Below are 15,139 nucleotides of genomic sequence, written 5' to 3'. Positions count from 1 at the left end.
GAGTAAAGGTTTTTCAAAGATACAGTAAGTACACATTATTTTCTCAGTGCCCTATTTATATACCCCTTCACGAACCTGTCCATTCTATCTTTCTTGGATCAAAATGATTGATTCCGGGGTATAAAAAAGGCAGAAGATATTAAGGAGTGTCCCATCTTTTTCTCCCCAAACCCCCAAAAATAGGGGTGTGTTTGCAGCAATGCCCGCCAGAACAAATATAATAAAACATAATATAATCAAAGAACCAGGGGTTAAAGTGAACCTTAAGCCATAAAGAATCCCTGAAGCACAAAGGGAGGCTGTCTTTAAAGAAATTTAAAATATACTAGAACTTGGGGCCTTATTCTAGTTCATTCTTTCTGACAAAATCCTTCTTAGATGGACAAAACCATGTGCACTGCAGGTGAGGCAGATGTTAAATGTGCAGAGAGAATTAGATTTGGGTGAGTTATTTTCTTTCTGTGCAGGGTAAATACTGGCTTCTTTATTTTTACACTGCAATATAGATCTCACTTTGAAGTAAAACCCCACCCAAATCTAATTCTCTCTGCACAAGTCATCTGCCCCACCTGCAGTGCACATGGTTTTGTCCATCTAATAAGGATTTTGTCAGAAAGAGTGAACTAGAATAAGGCCCTTAGTGAGAGTACAGGCAGTCTTAGACTCAATTAGAAGGGCAGGCAGTGCCGGTGCAAGGAGCAGCGTCTCGCTCCGGGGGGGAGGAGAGGGAGCCACTCACCTGATCTGGGAGAAGGGGGGGGGGGGCTGCTCCAAGTGGCCGCCCTCCAGTGGCCGGCGCCCTAGGCAAATGCCTAAGGATGCCTAGTGGTGGCGCCGGCCCTGAGGGCAGGGCTATGGTCAACCAAAAGAAATGCTGCTTAGCAATGGAATAAGTGAAATACATTGGGTGAGATTTAATAGGATGAGAGAAAGTGAGAGATTTGGTAAGAAACACTTCAAAACCAAACTGGTTTTGCAGTTAAATGATTGCCGCTTTAAAAAAACTGGAGATTTCTTACCAAATCTCTCATCCTATTACATCTCACCCTTGGTGTTTACCATATGAAGAGGTCTGGTTAAGCCCCAACTGAACAAAACTGAGGCTATTCAAAACTAGCCCGTCTGGTAAATAAAAGACACAGGAGAGAGCCTTTTCGGGGATTACCGGCTATTACCGACGGTTTATTCTTAATTTTGCAACCACAGCAGTTCCTTTGTTAGACCTTACCAAAGGTAAACAACCAAATATGGTGAAATGGAACCCTGAGGCAGAAAAATCGGTACTTATTTCCTAGCACGGCGCCAACGATTTTCAATCTTATGGCATCTTATGCATTGTATCGCATCGCATGCGATTTTGGCCCCCCATACGATTTTTAATTGTAATGTTAAATGCACGCCACCCCCACTATTAACGCCAACCCGAAGCGCGGCGAGGCGGCGGTACGCATCCTCCGACCTTTTCATACCCCCACTATCCACTTCAGCGTGGAGTTGATTGTAGATAGTGTGGCGAGCCCGAAGCGTGGCGAGCGCACGCGTATTACTTTACTTGTATTCCGCGTCCCCTCGCCACGCTTCGGGCTCGAAGTATCTAAAATCAACTCCACGCCGACGTGGATAGTGGGGGTATGAAAAGGTCGGAGGACGCGTACCGCCGCCCCTCAAGGGCTCACTGCGCTTGCCACGCTTCGGGTTGGTGTTGATACTGGGGGTGGCGTGGGGGTGCATTTAACATTGTAAGCACCCATTACAGGGCTTATACAATTTATAAACTTATAGGGGGGCCATTTAACATTAAAAACACCCATTAGGGTGCTTATACAATTTAAAATCATATACCATTGTATATGGCATACAATAGCATACAATGCGATGGTATACGATTTTAAATTGTATAACATCGGGTGCCATTGTAAGGCTTATGGTATGCGATGGGCGCCGTGCTAGGAAAGAAGTACCGAAAAATCCTTTCAGGTGTTAAAAACTGTGCTGTGTACACAACCAGTGTTGTATAACTCCTGACTTTTCAAAAGAGATTGTGGTTCAAACAGATACCTCAGAGGTAGGAGTAGGTACCGTGTTATCCCAGAACCGAGGTGGGGAGGAGCACCCTATTATTTATTTAAGTAGATGTTATGATTCATAGAGGGAGAATTAAGTAAACTAGATGAAGCCGACTTGAAGGATTGGATGTTCCTGGGAAGGTGATACTTGACAACGGTCTTCTGGACAGTCGCCCTAGTACACCCAAGACTCACAGAGGTCACCAGCAGGTCTTGTGCATATAATAGTCAAATTCCCATAAGATGTATATGCCTACCAGTACTTGGATGCCACCAGGACTTATGCCACTGGTGCCAGTGCAAGCTTACCCAAAATTACCAGGGACACTATTGGTATAGATAAATTAAACACAAAGAAAATTGAAGAAGAGGAACATACTACACTAAATCAATACAGGGTTCTACATTGTGTGTACTGGTGGAAAAGCCATAGGGCATATAAATGATAGTAAAGAAATGGCAAGGTTTAAACAAAAGATAAGATACAATAAAGGCAATCACAGAATATATAAAATAGGTAGCAGTAACTATAAAACAGTATGTGCTCCACGGTGACTTCCCCCGAGCGGACAAGTAGAATAGGTGGAACGCACTGTCCAGCGTGCGTTCCACTTAGCAAGCTCACATCCTGAATGGACAGGATGTGATGGGTGGGATGCACAGGCCTCCAGTATGCATTCCACCTAGCAAGCTCACATCCCAGAGGGACAGGATGTGACAGGCGGCGCTCATGGGCCTCTGGCGTGAATTGCACCAGACAAACTTAGCCTGATTAATAGGGATACCCCACATTATAACAGCCCCTGTCATCACTCTACCTTGGAGGCAGCTCAAGGGCAATGTACACTTGTGAGGTACATGCCTTGAGCCGTCTAAATATCATTCCGGAGATATTAATTTAAATCTGAAGTACGCCATTGTTACTTCCCTATAAATAACCAGCCTTTACACTCCACATTCACTCTCAGTTTGTGGATGAGAAGGCTGCAGCTTACTATACAAGTGGAATCATGTACTATGGACATATTCAAGCAGATGCATTTATATACGTTTGCAATGATTTATGTCCTTATTTATTCCAAGAAAATCTTACCTTTGAATTATTATTTTATCAATTGATTTTTCACAAGATATACTAGTTTTATACTAGAGATGGAGCCGCGCTGATTCAGCTGGCGATAAAATTGAAAGCCACCGCTATCCGATGGAAGAGGGCGTGCGCACGCGTGCCCTGTTCTAATGGAGCTCTCCGCTCCATATGTTCAGGTTATCCATTTTTGATTGGTGCCGAAATGCAAAGAAGGGAAACCCTTTTGTGACCATTATAATCTGGTCCTGGTTTGCTTGCCTTACTGACCTAATTTGGTAGGTAGTATTTTTTATTTATATACATTAGCTTTTATACTATTTGAAATCTGTTTTCCTGTGATATGGGACCCATTCAGTTAAAATTATGATATTCATAATTATACTTTCATCAATTTTAATAAGCATATATGAAATATGTTCAGGTTATCCACTGTGATTGCTGCCCCATTGCTAAGAAAGGAGATCCTTCTGTGATCATTATAATCTGGTCCTAGTTTTCTTGACTTACTGACCTAATTTGGTAGGTAGATCCTTTTCTTCTATACAACCCCTGGATTGTTTTCCTGCTTGCTCACTCCTCTGATCAAGGACATGTGTATATATAATTTTCAGATTTTATGTTCTATTTGTACAATAAGGAATATACTCTGATGTCCTGATCTAATTTTAAAATCTATTTTTGGTATGGAAATTTTTCATGTTTTAAAAAATATATAATTTGATGTTTATATTGTATCATTATGCTTAGAGCCACTTATTTTTCTGTACCACCCTTAGCCATCTCCCTGATAGTCATTTGACGAAAAGAGTTGGAAATTTTCTAAATAAACGGCTATAGGCCCATACATATTAGAAGATTTTCATTTCAAAAGACTTTCCCAAAATCTCTGATAGATATATCTTTCCCCAAAGTAGTGCGTACACACTGAGCTATTTTCCAGAAAGAGCAAGAGATGTTCAGGAAGCGAAAGACTTTGCTGAAAATCTTTCATATAAAGGAATATTTACATAATAGCCGCCTATTATGTAAATATTCCTTTAAATTCTAAGGCTGGGAGCAGCGGTCATTGTATTCAGTGCATTTTCTGTACTTGGGGCCTGATTCAGAACTGATCGCTGGGCTGCATATATTCGGAGCCCAGCAATCAGGTAAACCCCGCCAGGGCAAAATCCCACCCATGTGTACGACTACAATTTTATTTGCAGCCGTGCATGTAGGAGAAATCTATTCACCTGCGCCAGCCATGTATATGTTACCTCAATAGCAAAATATACATTGGTGGGCAGTGGTGACAGTAACGTATATATGGCTGGCCTGCGCCAGCCATGTATACGTTGCCACCATAAAAAATATACATTGGTGGGCAGTGGTGCCAGTAATGTATATATTGCGTGCCTATGCCAGCAATGTATATATTACTGGCTATTAATTATTGGTGGGAAGTGGGTGGTGCCAGTAATGTATACATTGCTGGCCTGTGCCAGCAATGTATATATATATATATATATATATATATATATATATATATATATATATATATATATATATATATATATATATTACTGGCTTATACTTTAAAAATCCATTGGTGGGCAGTGGTGCCAGTTATATATACATTGCTGGCTTATACTTTAAAAAAACATTGGTGGGCAGTTGGTGGTGCCAGTTATATATACATTGCTGGCCTATGCCAGCAATGTATATATACTACTGGCTAATAATCATTGGTGGGCAGTGTAGGAGACCTTGCTGCTGGTCTCCGTGCAGGGGGAGGGAGATGGGCGGGGCATTCTCAATCAGTGCCGCCCCGCTGACACTGTGAATGATGTGTGGCTGGCCGGGCGGGGGAGCGGGCGTTGTGGGAAACGTAGTCCTCTCATGTCACTGCTGTGTGACTGTGTGGGGGAGCGGGCGGCACAGCGTGTCAACGTGTGATTATGTTCCATGTGGAGCAGGCTCTGGGAGCGGGGGGAGGGAGTAGGGCGGTCTGCCGGGCTGAAAGTCTGTCATCTTTCAGCCCGGCGGCCGTACACACTTACCGATGATGGCTGAAAAACCAGCCATCATCGGTAGACGTGCTGGTAAAACCAGCAGACTAGCGAGTTTGCTAGCGATGATGCGGGAGCGCGCATCATCGCTAGCAGTTCATCACGGAGGCATACACACTGGTCGATTTTCAGCGCAAAATCGCTCAAAACTCCTGTTTTGAGCGATTTTGCACTGAAAATCGGCAAGTGTGTATGGGCCTTATATCCTAGATTGGATCCTGTGTCTTACTTGAATATATGCTGACATCGGACACATAAAGAGTGACTTTTACTGTATTTTAAATAAAATGTTATTGTATTGGGTGGTACTATAATAATAGGTTTACCGCACTCCGATAATACTTTGTTGTACCATTTTTTGTCCCTCACTAACAGGAGGGATTTATTGGAGGTGCTGCTTTCTGTATCAAATTTATTAGTGCAAAACTGCAAGACATATGAATATAGAATACTGGTAAAACTGTAGGATAAGTGAATCAAACAGAGAGCAGCATTTACAGAGAAAAATAAAAATGTTGTAAGCAAAAACTGGCATTGAGCGACAGTAAAGACAGAAAACACTCTAATAATCACAAGGACAAAACACTAAAGAAAACTAGGTAAGAGAATGACTATAGAAAATAGTACACCTGATCACAAGCAGGGAAATGAGCAATAGGACTGGGTATCAACAAGGCAGAGTATTCCACACACAGGACTGGAGGCATTTAGGACATGAAGAGATTATCACCAGCAAAGTTCTGTATACAGGAAATACTTTTAAAAGAGACAGCACTCAGGGGTAGATTTATTAAGCTCGGTGAAGTGATAAAGGGTCTGTTTTTTTTCACGGCCAATCAGCTCCTTACTGTCATTCTGCAAACCAAGCCTGTAACTTCACAGTTAGGAGCCTATTGGCCGGTGATGAAAAACAGACACTTTATCACTTTACCGATCTTAATAAATCTGCCCCTCAATCCCATTTGCACTGTCAGAAGCCGGATGGACGCCACCAGCCATTGTACCGGGAAAAGATGCAGCATCCTGGTCACCAGGCAATACCTGGAAGCCGCGTCCCTAGGGCGACTTCTAACAGTAGAAAACTCAATAAGCATGAGAAGAGGTACATTGTGATTGAAAAAAGAGGCTATGGCCATTAAGTGGGCATTGGATACCTTGAGGTATTTTCTCTTGGGCAGACGGTTTGCACTAGTAACTGATCCTGCTCCCTTAATATGGATGTCTATAAATAAAGGGAAAAATGCGAGAGTAACAAGGTGGTTTTTAGACTTGCAAGACTTTACATTTAAGGTGGAACACAGATCTGGAGCACAACCAGCCAATGCAGATATATGTTCTTAGGTCTATTGTTTAGGGGCTACAAGTATTCCACCTCCTGGGGGGGGGGGGTGAGGATATTTGACAGGGTCACTGTTATAGTAATGGAAGGCAGGAATGTTTCCCCAGGTCTCTGACATATGTGTTTTAAAACCCATGGAGATTTCCTGGATATGCTGTGACCTATTGGAATTTTTATAAGAACAGGTATAGGATCCTGGGATAGGATGGTTTGAGAGGTAGGGTTCCCCATACATTAGGCCCATGTTGGTTCTTTGGACTGTTAGCCTCATAGATGAATAACCAGTACCTCCATCTGGGGGTGTTTTGTGAAAAGGCTGCTAGACTGAGAGTTGGGTCTCTCTCTGCCTGAGGAAAAGGAGACACTATGCAGTTCTCTATGACCTATGTTGCTGTGTAACATCCATTCGCATGCCCTGAGAGCGAATTTGTCTTTGCGAATAGGTGTCGTCCAGCCACCATTTGCAAGGCGGGGTTTGGTGGACTTGCAAGGCTGCGAATTTGCAGCCTCGCCAATCAACCAGAATAACCCTCAGTGTGTGTGGGGTTTAACACAAGCTCCTATCCAAGTGTGTAATTATTAATACAATTGGGTGAAACTTAATTTATTATTGCTTAAAAAATCTGCAATGACAAATGTTCAGAACCTGATAAAAATATGCCCCAAACCCTCCTTCTGGCTCCTCCCATTGACTTTTATTATTTTAGGTAGGTATGGTAACTGGTTATGTGGGTCATTTACATACCTCCCAACATGACCCTCTCCAGGAGTGACACAATGCTCTGTTTCTGGACTTCTCTCTTAATTTATGATTGGCATCACCTGTGTTCAAACAGCTTTCTTGTCAATATCCCTGTTTTAAACAGGTGATGGCAATCATAAATTAAGAGATAAGTCCAGCAACAGAGCATTTTGTCCCTCCTGGAGAGGATCATGTTGGGAGGTATGCATTTACCACAGGATCACATATACCAGGCATTCCCAACCATGGTCCTCAAGGCACACCAACAGTGCAGGTTTTAGTGATATCCAGGCTTCAGCACAGATGGTTTAATCAGAATCACTCAGGTACTAATTAAGTCACCTGTGGTGCTCAAGCCCATCACTTCTGTTGAAAAGCCTTTCTTCTCAATGAACCTGTTTAAAACAGGTGATGGCAAACATTAATTAAGAGGAAAGTCCAGAAATAGAGCATGGTGTCCCTCCTGGAGAGGGTCATGTTGAGAGGTATGTACTTTGCCGGGGGACTGCGCATGCGCTGTTAGCAATTACCCCTGGCAGTGCGGTAAGTAACCCATAGACCAGGCATTCCCAACCATGGTCCTCAAGGCACACCAACAGTGCACGTTTTAAGCCCCGTACACATGAGGAGATATATTGCTCAGCCATATATTGCTGAGCAATATATGGCTGAGCAATATATTGCTCAGTTTCTCGTTTTCATCAGCAACCAGAGATGGTCGCTGATGAAAAAGAAACTGCCAGGGGAGCCTGGCAGTGGAAATCAGCTGGTCGCAGGAGCATGTTCCTGCCACCAGCGATCACTACAGGGGTAAAAACGGGAGCGCGCACCCGTCGATATATCGCCGGTGCACACTCCCATCGCGGGCAATATTTCCCACGATATTACACAAAACCACCCCCGTGTGTACGCACCTCTAGTGATATCCAGGCTTCAGCACAGATGGTTTAATCAGAATCACTCAGGTACTAATTAAGTCACCTGTGCTCAAGCCTGGATATCACTATTGCACTATTGGTGTGCCTTGAGGACCGTGGTTGGGAATGCCTGCTATAGACCAATGAGTTTCCACCATCTCAGAATGGCGGTCAGTCCTGGACCCGGTGCTGCCCAATATTGGGCAGCATCACAGCTGTAAGCAGGGCAGGAAGTATCGCAGCAATGATCAAAGATTTCTTTTACATTCCCTCCCACCCCCATACCTCCCAACATGATCCTCTCCAGGAGGGACAAAATGCTCTGTTTCTGGACTTTCCTCTTAATTTATGATAGCTATCACCTGTTTAAAACAGGGATATTGACAAGAAAGCTGTTTGAACACAGGTGATGGCAATCATGAATTAAGAGAGAAGTCCAGAAACAGCATTGTGTCCCTCCAGGAGATGGTCATGTTGGGAGGTATGCACCCACCTCTTATATTCTGGAGGTAAATAATATTTGCAGCTAAACCTCAAAAATGGGAGTTTGTGGGTAATGAGCCGCAAATATTCATTAGTAAATGGGCCCCTATGAGAGTACAACACAGAAATAACATTTCTCTTTCAGCAATTGTCATTAACTAGTAAATGGAAAGGTGACTGTCCACCTCATGTGTCGGAATAGGAAGCACACATGGGGTTAAAACACCTGCTGTAGGCTTGTCAATAGAATAGCTGGGAACCAGCCAAACTACACTGGAGGGAGGAGATCCAGCAAAAGGCAAAGAAAACGACACAGAAAGAGGAGGAGGAATGAGGGAGGGGGAAACTAAACAAACCCATGTCTGTGTGTCATTCCAGTTTGCCAGAAGAGGAAGAAGCGATCAGATCCAACAAGTGCATGTAATAGACTACTCCAGACCAGTACGGAAGAAAGGGGATCGTTCCTTACTTCTGCAAGAGAACGTTTACATTATTTTCGGAGGAATTCAGAGACTGAGGCAACAGATCTTCTGGGCTGTGCCATATACCTGTACTCCGTGTCCGCTTACTTGTAGATCCAGCGCATGATAAGTCAGAAACCTGTTCTGCATTAAGGACTTCTCAGCAGATCATTACTTTAGGGTCATCGGAGCAGTTTTTCCGGCAGCCAGGTTGGGTGTGAGTATTGGGATACCTCTCTCTCCTGTATAATAGGCTGCGGCTTCTGCCCTTTAGCAATGAGTACGAGGTGCCCGTGTCCTGGCAGGCAGCAGCACTAAGGTGATCTCTGTAGGTTAGCAGCAGAAACGGAGGTTGCTCAAACTTTCCTCTGGAGCAAGACCGCAGCTCTGTACATGTGGAAGTTCTCCCCAGGTGTGTGAGCTGGAAGAAGGGCGCACACCCGACTGAGATCCGGGTTCATTGCTGTGTTGGATTTTCTTACTCGATTTATTAGAGAATTTACATGAAGATTTTCATTTCAGTTTGGATCTATACAAGGACACTGCGTAATATCTGTATTGGCTAGTGAGCGCACTAGTAACCCGCACCTGTTGTACATAGTGCCTGCTCTTGCTGTCACACTGTCACACTATCACACTATCGATGATCTATTGGTGGGAGTGATTGGATACGATCTAGCGCTCACGTTGCGCAGGACACCTTTCTTCAGGGCTGTGCTGGAGAGGTGTGTAAAGCTTTATTATCCAGGAAGAGGAGGAGAGGGCCAAAAAGGGAGGAGAAAAGCGGTCGGGAGGAGGTGAAGGATGATGCTGCGGTTCCTGCGGAGGACCTTTGGTCGGCGGTCGATGCAGCGGCACGGAGGAAGATCTGCAGCCGCGTCTCGCATCGCTGCCGCCGCCAGAGATGAGAGGGATGGAGGAGCAATGGTGATGAGATCCACTGGTGGAGCAGCATCTTCCGCCGCCGTTGCTGGGGTGCTGTTTTCACACCAGACCCCTTTGTCTCCCCCAGTGGTCAGTGGAGGAGCCACAGTTCACATCCCCGCGGCTGGGGACAGCAAGTCCGTGCTAACGTGTAAGGTCCTTCTATTGGATGGGACGGACGTCAGCGTTGACCTGCTGGTAAGTACACGAGTACCTTTCTCATGGCGCTAGTACATAACAGTTAAAAGCAGTGACACTTCTACGTACAGTAGGTAGCATATTGGATTTTATGCCTAATCCCACTGCTGTCCGTGCCACCCATTAAGCTGGGACCCTCATTGTGCCTACAAGGTGACCGTGTGTATTGTAGTGTACAGGCAATAGGTAAAGTACACTGTAGGCAATGTCCAGGGTCACTGTGCTATAGATTATAAACTGTGCTGTCTGCTGCTCACACACGTGATCAAACTTCATTGGTGTCTATCACTAAAGGCCCATACACACTGGGTGACTTTGAGCTGAAAGTAGCTCAGTGTTGTCTTTTGCAAGGGCGAGATGTATTAAGCTGAAAATGTGGTAAAACCCCAGTTTTACCGCATTTTCATATGTACCTTTGGGTGGCGATACCCTATAGAAGCTTATGGGCTTCTTTTTGCCGCATCCCCACTGCCTCGGCGATTCCCCCCCCCTCCCTCCTGCAGATCCTCCTGGACCCCGGAAGCTAAACCCCTCCTCCCCCTAGCAATGCAGCGTGCCTTTGTCACCGCACCACAATGCCAGTACATATTCGCTGGCATCGTGGCGAGGGGTGGTGATATCTGTTGATACATCCCGCCCTTGAACTGTTTTCAGCTCAAACACTGCCCAGTGTGTATGGGGCAGTGGTGAATGCTAATGCGTGCTCCCGCATCATCGCTGGCCCTGCCGCTCATCTGCTATATTACCAGTAGGTGAGCGACCAGGTGGATGGCTTTCCATAGCATAACTTCATCACCCTACAAACCTTACTCAATATGTTACTGATGTGCAAATCTGCAAAGAAAATATTGGACATGACACACATCGTTTATTGTGTGAAAATGTATTTTCAGGTGTAACCCCTCACACCACTGTTCTTTTTTTTTTTTCTTAAATAATAGGGTTGTTAATTACTTCAAAGGGAGATAGTGCTGTGTCTGTTCGCTCGTCGGCACGCTGCCCTTTGGGTTTAGTGGCAGACAAACGAATTCTCCGGTCTTATAGGCGTGCCTTCGCTGTATGTGCATGTGTGCGATCCGTTTGCTCGCCTACATGCGAATGAATCAACCTTAATAAGGGCCACTGATTCTGGTTATGTATTATTTTGAGTGTGCATTTGCGACTTTTTTTTTTTTTTTTTACTACAGATGGATCAACATTGGAACTGCTCCTGGCGATGCTATTGCCATTTGCTATCCGCCACCAGCCGACAGAAGGGGACACGCATGCATTGCGCCCCATTCTGTCGGAGCCCTTCGCCGGTCTCAGCAGCTCACCCGATCCCCTGCCCGTCTCCCTGAAGTAAGGACAGGCAGGAAAGCTGCTCCCGCTGCCCAGCTGACGGGACGCACGAGCGTGTGAGATGCTTGCATGTTCTTGTCAGATTGTGCGCCAGCCCAGGACATTTGGCGATCCTGTCGGCTGGCTGGGAGGCGCTCCATCTGTACGTGCTATTTGGCCTATGACCAAATACATTATAAGTGACATAATCAAAATTGCCTTGCCTACACAGTCTATTTTTCCTTGCGATACCGACCTCACAAGGCCACGTATCGGTATCGCAAACATGGGAAAAGCTGAGATATTATGAACTTTTCATACAATTTGACTATATATATTCAAAATTGGGAACCAAAATCTTAATAGAGTTTATTAACTGAGGATGTTTTTTATTGCAGTTATACAATTAAAATTTATAAAGAGACAATAATAATCTGGGTTGAAACAATCGAAGCATTTATTTACCGAATTGGAATAATACCTCACACATTCAGTTTTCAAACATTATTATATAAATGTACATTAAAATGACCCATTACATAAGCTTATATGGAATATAGAGTGTTTTTGCTTGCCAATTAATAGCATTGGTAAATGCTATAAATTGGAATACTTGGAAAAACAGTAGCATTGTGTGTATCATATCAAGGGCGGAATGCAGCAATCATCGCGCTTGCCATCAGTTTCCGCATGAATATTGTCGACTAGTGATACCGTATGCACAAGAGCCATCCTTTGCAAAGAAGGACTTGGGATCCAAAACATGGACGTCCTATCCGCCCATGTGTTAAGTGACACATTCACCATCAGGGATGCTGGAAGGGATCCGGTTAGATTCATCACAACAGTTGTGTTAGAAGCCCATAGGATTCGACAGGCAAGGCAAAATTGAAAATGATGCACCCGAGCCCTGGAATGTATCTCATATTGGGCTTGGTGCATATGCTAATCCCAGCCAAACATCAGAAACCATCATTTTTGGAGGTTTGGCCACATTTTTTACGTGCGTGCATGCATCTTGGCCCAAGTGTTGAGCACTGCTTATGGGTGTTCAGCAACAATTTAATAACTTTATTGTGCAAATGAACCATTTTTTATTTATTTTGTGTTGTAGAATACTTTTATTTTGGACATGTTGTTTTTAAAACACAAAATAGGTCATTGGGTAATAATATTTAAAGAAGTCATTTAAGTTGAAATGTAATTCAGAAAACATGGTTGTAATTATTGTAGTATAAATATTGTTTATGGGGTTATATTTAATCTAGAAGAAATGTACTGAACTTTGAAAGATATCACAAGCCTGGTAATACCAGGCTGGTAATATACAGCCATTACTACGCTCCACTCACAAATTGGACAAGTAATCTTGGAGATGACGTTTATATTAAAATTACATTTTATGCCTTTTGTACAATATTAGTTAACATATTGCATCAGTTTAGAGAGGTTATGTTACTACTAAGTGATGTTGTACTAAAACTTCTACATGCTTGCATATATTCTTAAATAAAGATTTTATGTAATAGGACTGGTTACAATAAAGCATGGTGTTATGTGCAAACTTTCGCCTTCACACCTTTGTAGGTTGCGCAAAGGAGTTTGCCAGATGTATAGTACATTCAATCGACTTTTTTGGAGGCATTTTTTGACAATCTACGAAGTATAATTGAACTCTGTGTGTGTGTGTGTATGTTCCCTGATAACTCTGGAACGCTTTAACTAATCATCTTCAAACTTTGCTCTCTACAGATGGAGCCACTCTCATCTGTGTGGCTCCTGGCACGCAGATCACCAGCGGCGAATGGGGCGTGTGTACATCGGAGACGCTTGTGCGTCTACACTCTCCAACAGCCTCCAGATAATGATATCTGTTGCACTGGTAACAGGGAGAGCTTCCCCATCTATACCTTATCTTCTTAAGGGACAATCTAAGTTTGAAGATGGGTTTAATTGGGTGAGCCCTTAAGGGTGCTGTTATAAGGGTCCATGCTTTTCCTGTTTTCATGCATTGTTGATATGTTGTTGGAAAGCTTATGACTTTCTGAATACAACACAATAAACAGATTCCCTTAAGTGGACCTTAAAAGCCTATAAGGGTCCATTAAATTAAAAACATTTGCACTTTACAAAACTTTTCACAAACTGAAATTAATAAGCGACTCATCGGCAGAGTGGACTGTGAACACTGTAGATATCGTTGTGAGATCGATCCCCAGTCAGTTATTTTTTCTCTTGACTGTTTGCTTATTCATTGAGGGTTTTTAGCATCTTCTGTACCTGCTGCAGCAGCTCCTGCCCTTGCTGTGGTTTGGAAGGGAAGGTGAATATTTGGAGACTTGCTGTGCTTGCTGCAGCAGCTTCTGCTCTGCTGTAATTGGGTAGGTGGATAGTTGGAGACCTGCTCTGACTGCTGCAGCAGCTTTTTCCCGGCAGTGGTCGCGGAGGGTAGGTGGAGCAAGAATTACATAAGTATAAACTTTCTTAAAACCAGTCATAGAGAACTGAATCCCCCTGACCTTTTTATTAGGCAATTCAGTAATACTACTTTCAGACCGCAAATGCCGTGTCGCACACGGGATTAGGACACGAGTCCCATCCCCAGAGCAACACGGCAATGCGGTCTGAGAGTCGGTGACGTCACGGGGCGGAGCTGGGTGGCGGCGCGTCATCGGGGGCTCTGGAGGAGGCAGTACTTGGAGCTGACAGTGCTGCCTCCTCCATACTGTGAACGGGACACGGGTCGCTCGACCCAGGCACCCGTTCACACTGCACTTGACACGGGTCATAGCCGTGTTCAACCCTGGTCATTACCAGGGTTGAACACCCGTGTTGCTCGACCCGTGGTGGCCTTTTCAGACCGCACCTTGACCCGTGTTGGGGCCGCAAGAACACGGCAATAACCCAGGTCTAGAGTGCGGTCTGAAAGCGGTATAAAGTACAATGTGCCCTGGGAATACTCAATGCAGCATTTTGCACATCCTGTTGGCAACTTTATTCGTTTAACTGGCACCTAGAGATGGCCATAATCGGGTTGCATGCCGTTTGCCAGGGGTAACAAGCTGTTTGCCAGGAGTTGCGTGCTGGAAGCCGGGCTCGTCTAGCCGCAAGAAGTGGTGGGAGCTCAGCGCACGGTACCCTGGAGAGCAGAGGTGCGGTTGCAGGCTGGGGGAAAGACCCCTTTTTGAGAAGTGGGTATTAGCCGCTGTCTTCGTCGCTGATCTACATATTGGGAGGGGCAGCGGCACTGCAGGGACTCTGTACTATTCAACTGCCACCCCCCACCTCCCCCTGCACGCGCTGCTACAACCTCGCCTGGTTTTATACAGTGAGGTGGAAACGGCATGTGCGACGGCCAAAACAGTGAGGCTTGTAGCTAAATGCAGCAGGCACCCTGCATTAGCCGCGAGCCTCGCTTGTTTGAGGGAATCCTCGCCATTCTCTGACAGCGAGGATTCCCTCAGAATGTAGAGTAGGGTGAGCGGCTGGCACGGGGGTTATAACGGCTAGGGTGGCTTGTTTTTGGCGATCCTCGCTGTTTAACCCCCTCG

General features: G+C 44.7%; 1 protein-coding gene and 1 long non-coding RNA gene across 3 annotated transcripts in view; one reads left to right on the top strand and one right to left on the bottom strand.

Annotated features, from left to right (window-relative positions):
- The window catches only part of LOC146080711 (uncharacterized), a 44,859-nt gene extending 34,670 nt beyond the window's left edge, over nt 1-10,189 (bottom strand). Inside the window, exons 1-3 of one of the 2 annotated variants that reach the window (XR_014474961.1) lie at nt 9,234-10,189; nt 9,042-9,156; nt 6,359-6,426 (exon numbers count right to left, since the gene is read on the bottom strand). This is a non-coding gene — a long non-coding RNA (uncharacterized LOC146080711). Of the gene's footprint in view, nt 1-6,358; nt 6,427-9,041 lie in introns of both variants that reach the window. The other variant, XR_014474960.1, reaches the window with a different exon arrangement.
- EPB41L4B (erythrocyte membrane protein band 4.1 like 4B) overlaps nt 9,007-15,139 on the top strand; it is a 165,027-nt gene continuing 158,894 nt past the window's right edge. Inside the window, exon 1 of the mRNA XM_083188266.1 lies at nt 9,007-10,268. Coding sequence (XP_083044392.1) covers nt 9,951-10,268 — 318 coding nt within the window. The 5' untranslated portion in view covers nt 9,007-9,950. The remainder of the gene's footprint in view (nt 10,269-15,139) is intronic.

The sequence above is a fragment of the Crinia signifera genome, chromosome 5 (genome assembly GCF_055691185.1).
Source record: "Crinia signifera chromosome 5, ASM5569118v1, whole genome shotgun sequence".
Classification (NCBI taxonomy): Eukaryota; Metazoa; Chordata; class Amphibia; order Anura; family Myobatrachidae; genus Crinia; species Crinia signifera.
Note: the sequence above shows the minus strand (reverse complement) of the source record. Positions and strands in the feature narration are given on the sequence as shown.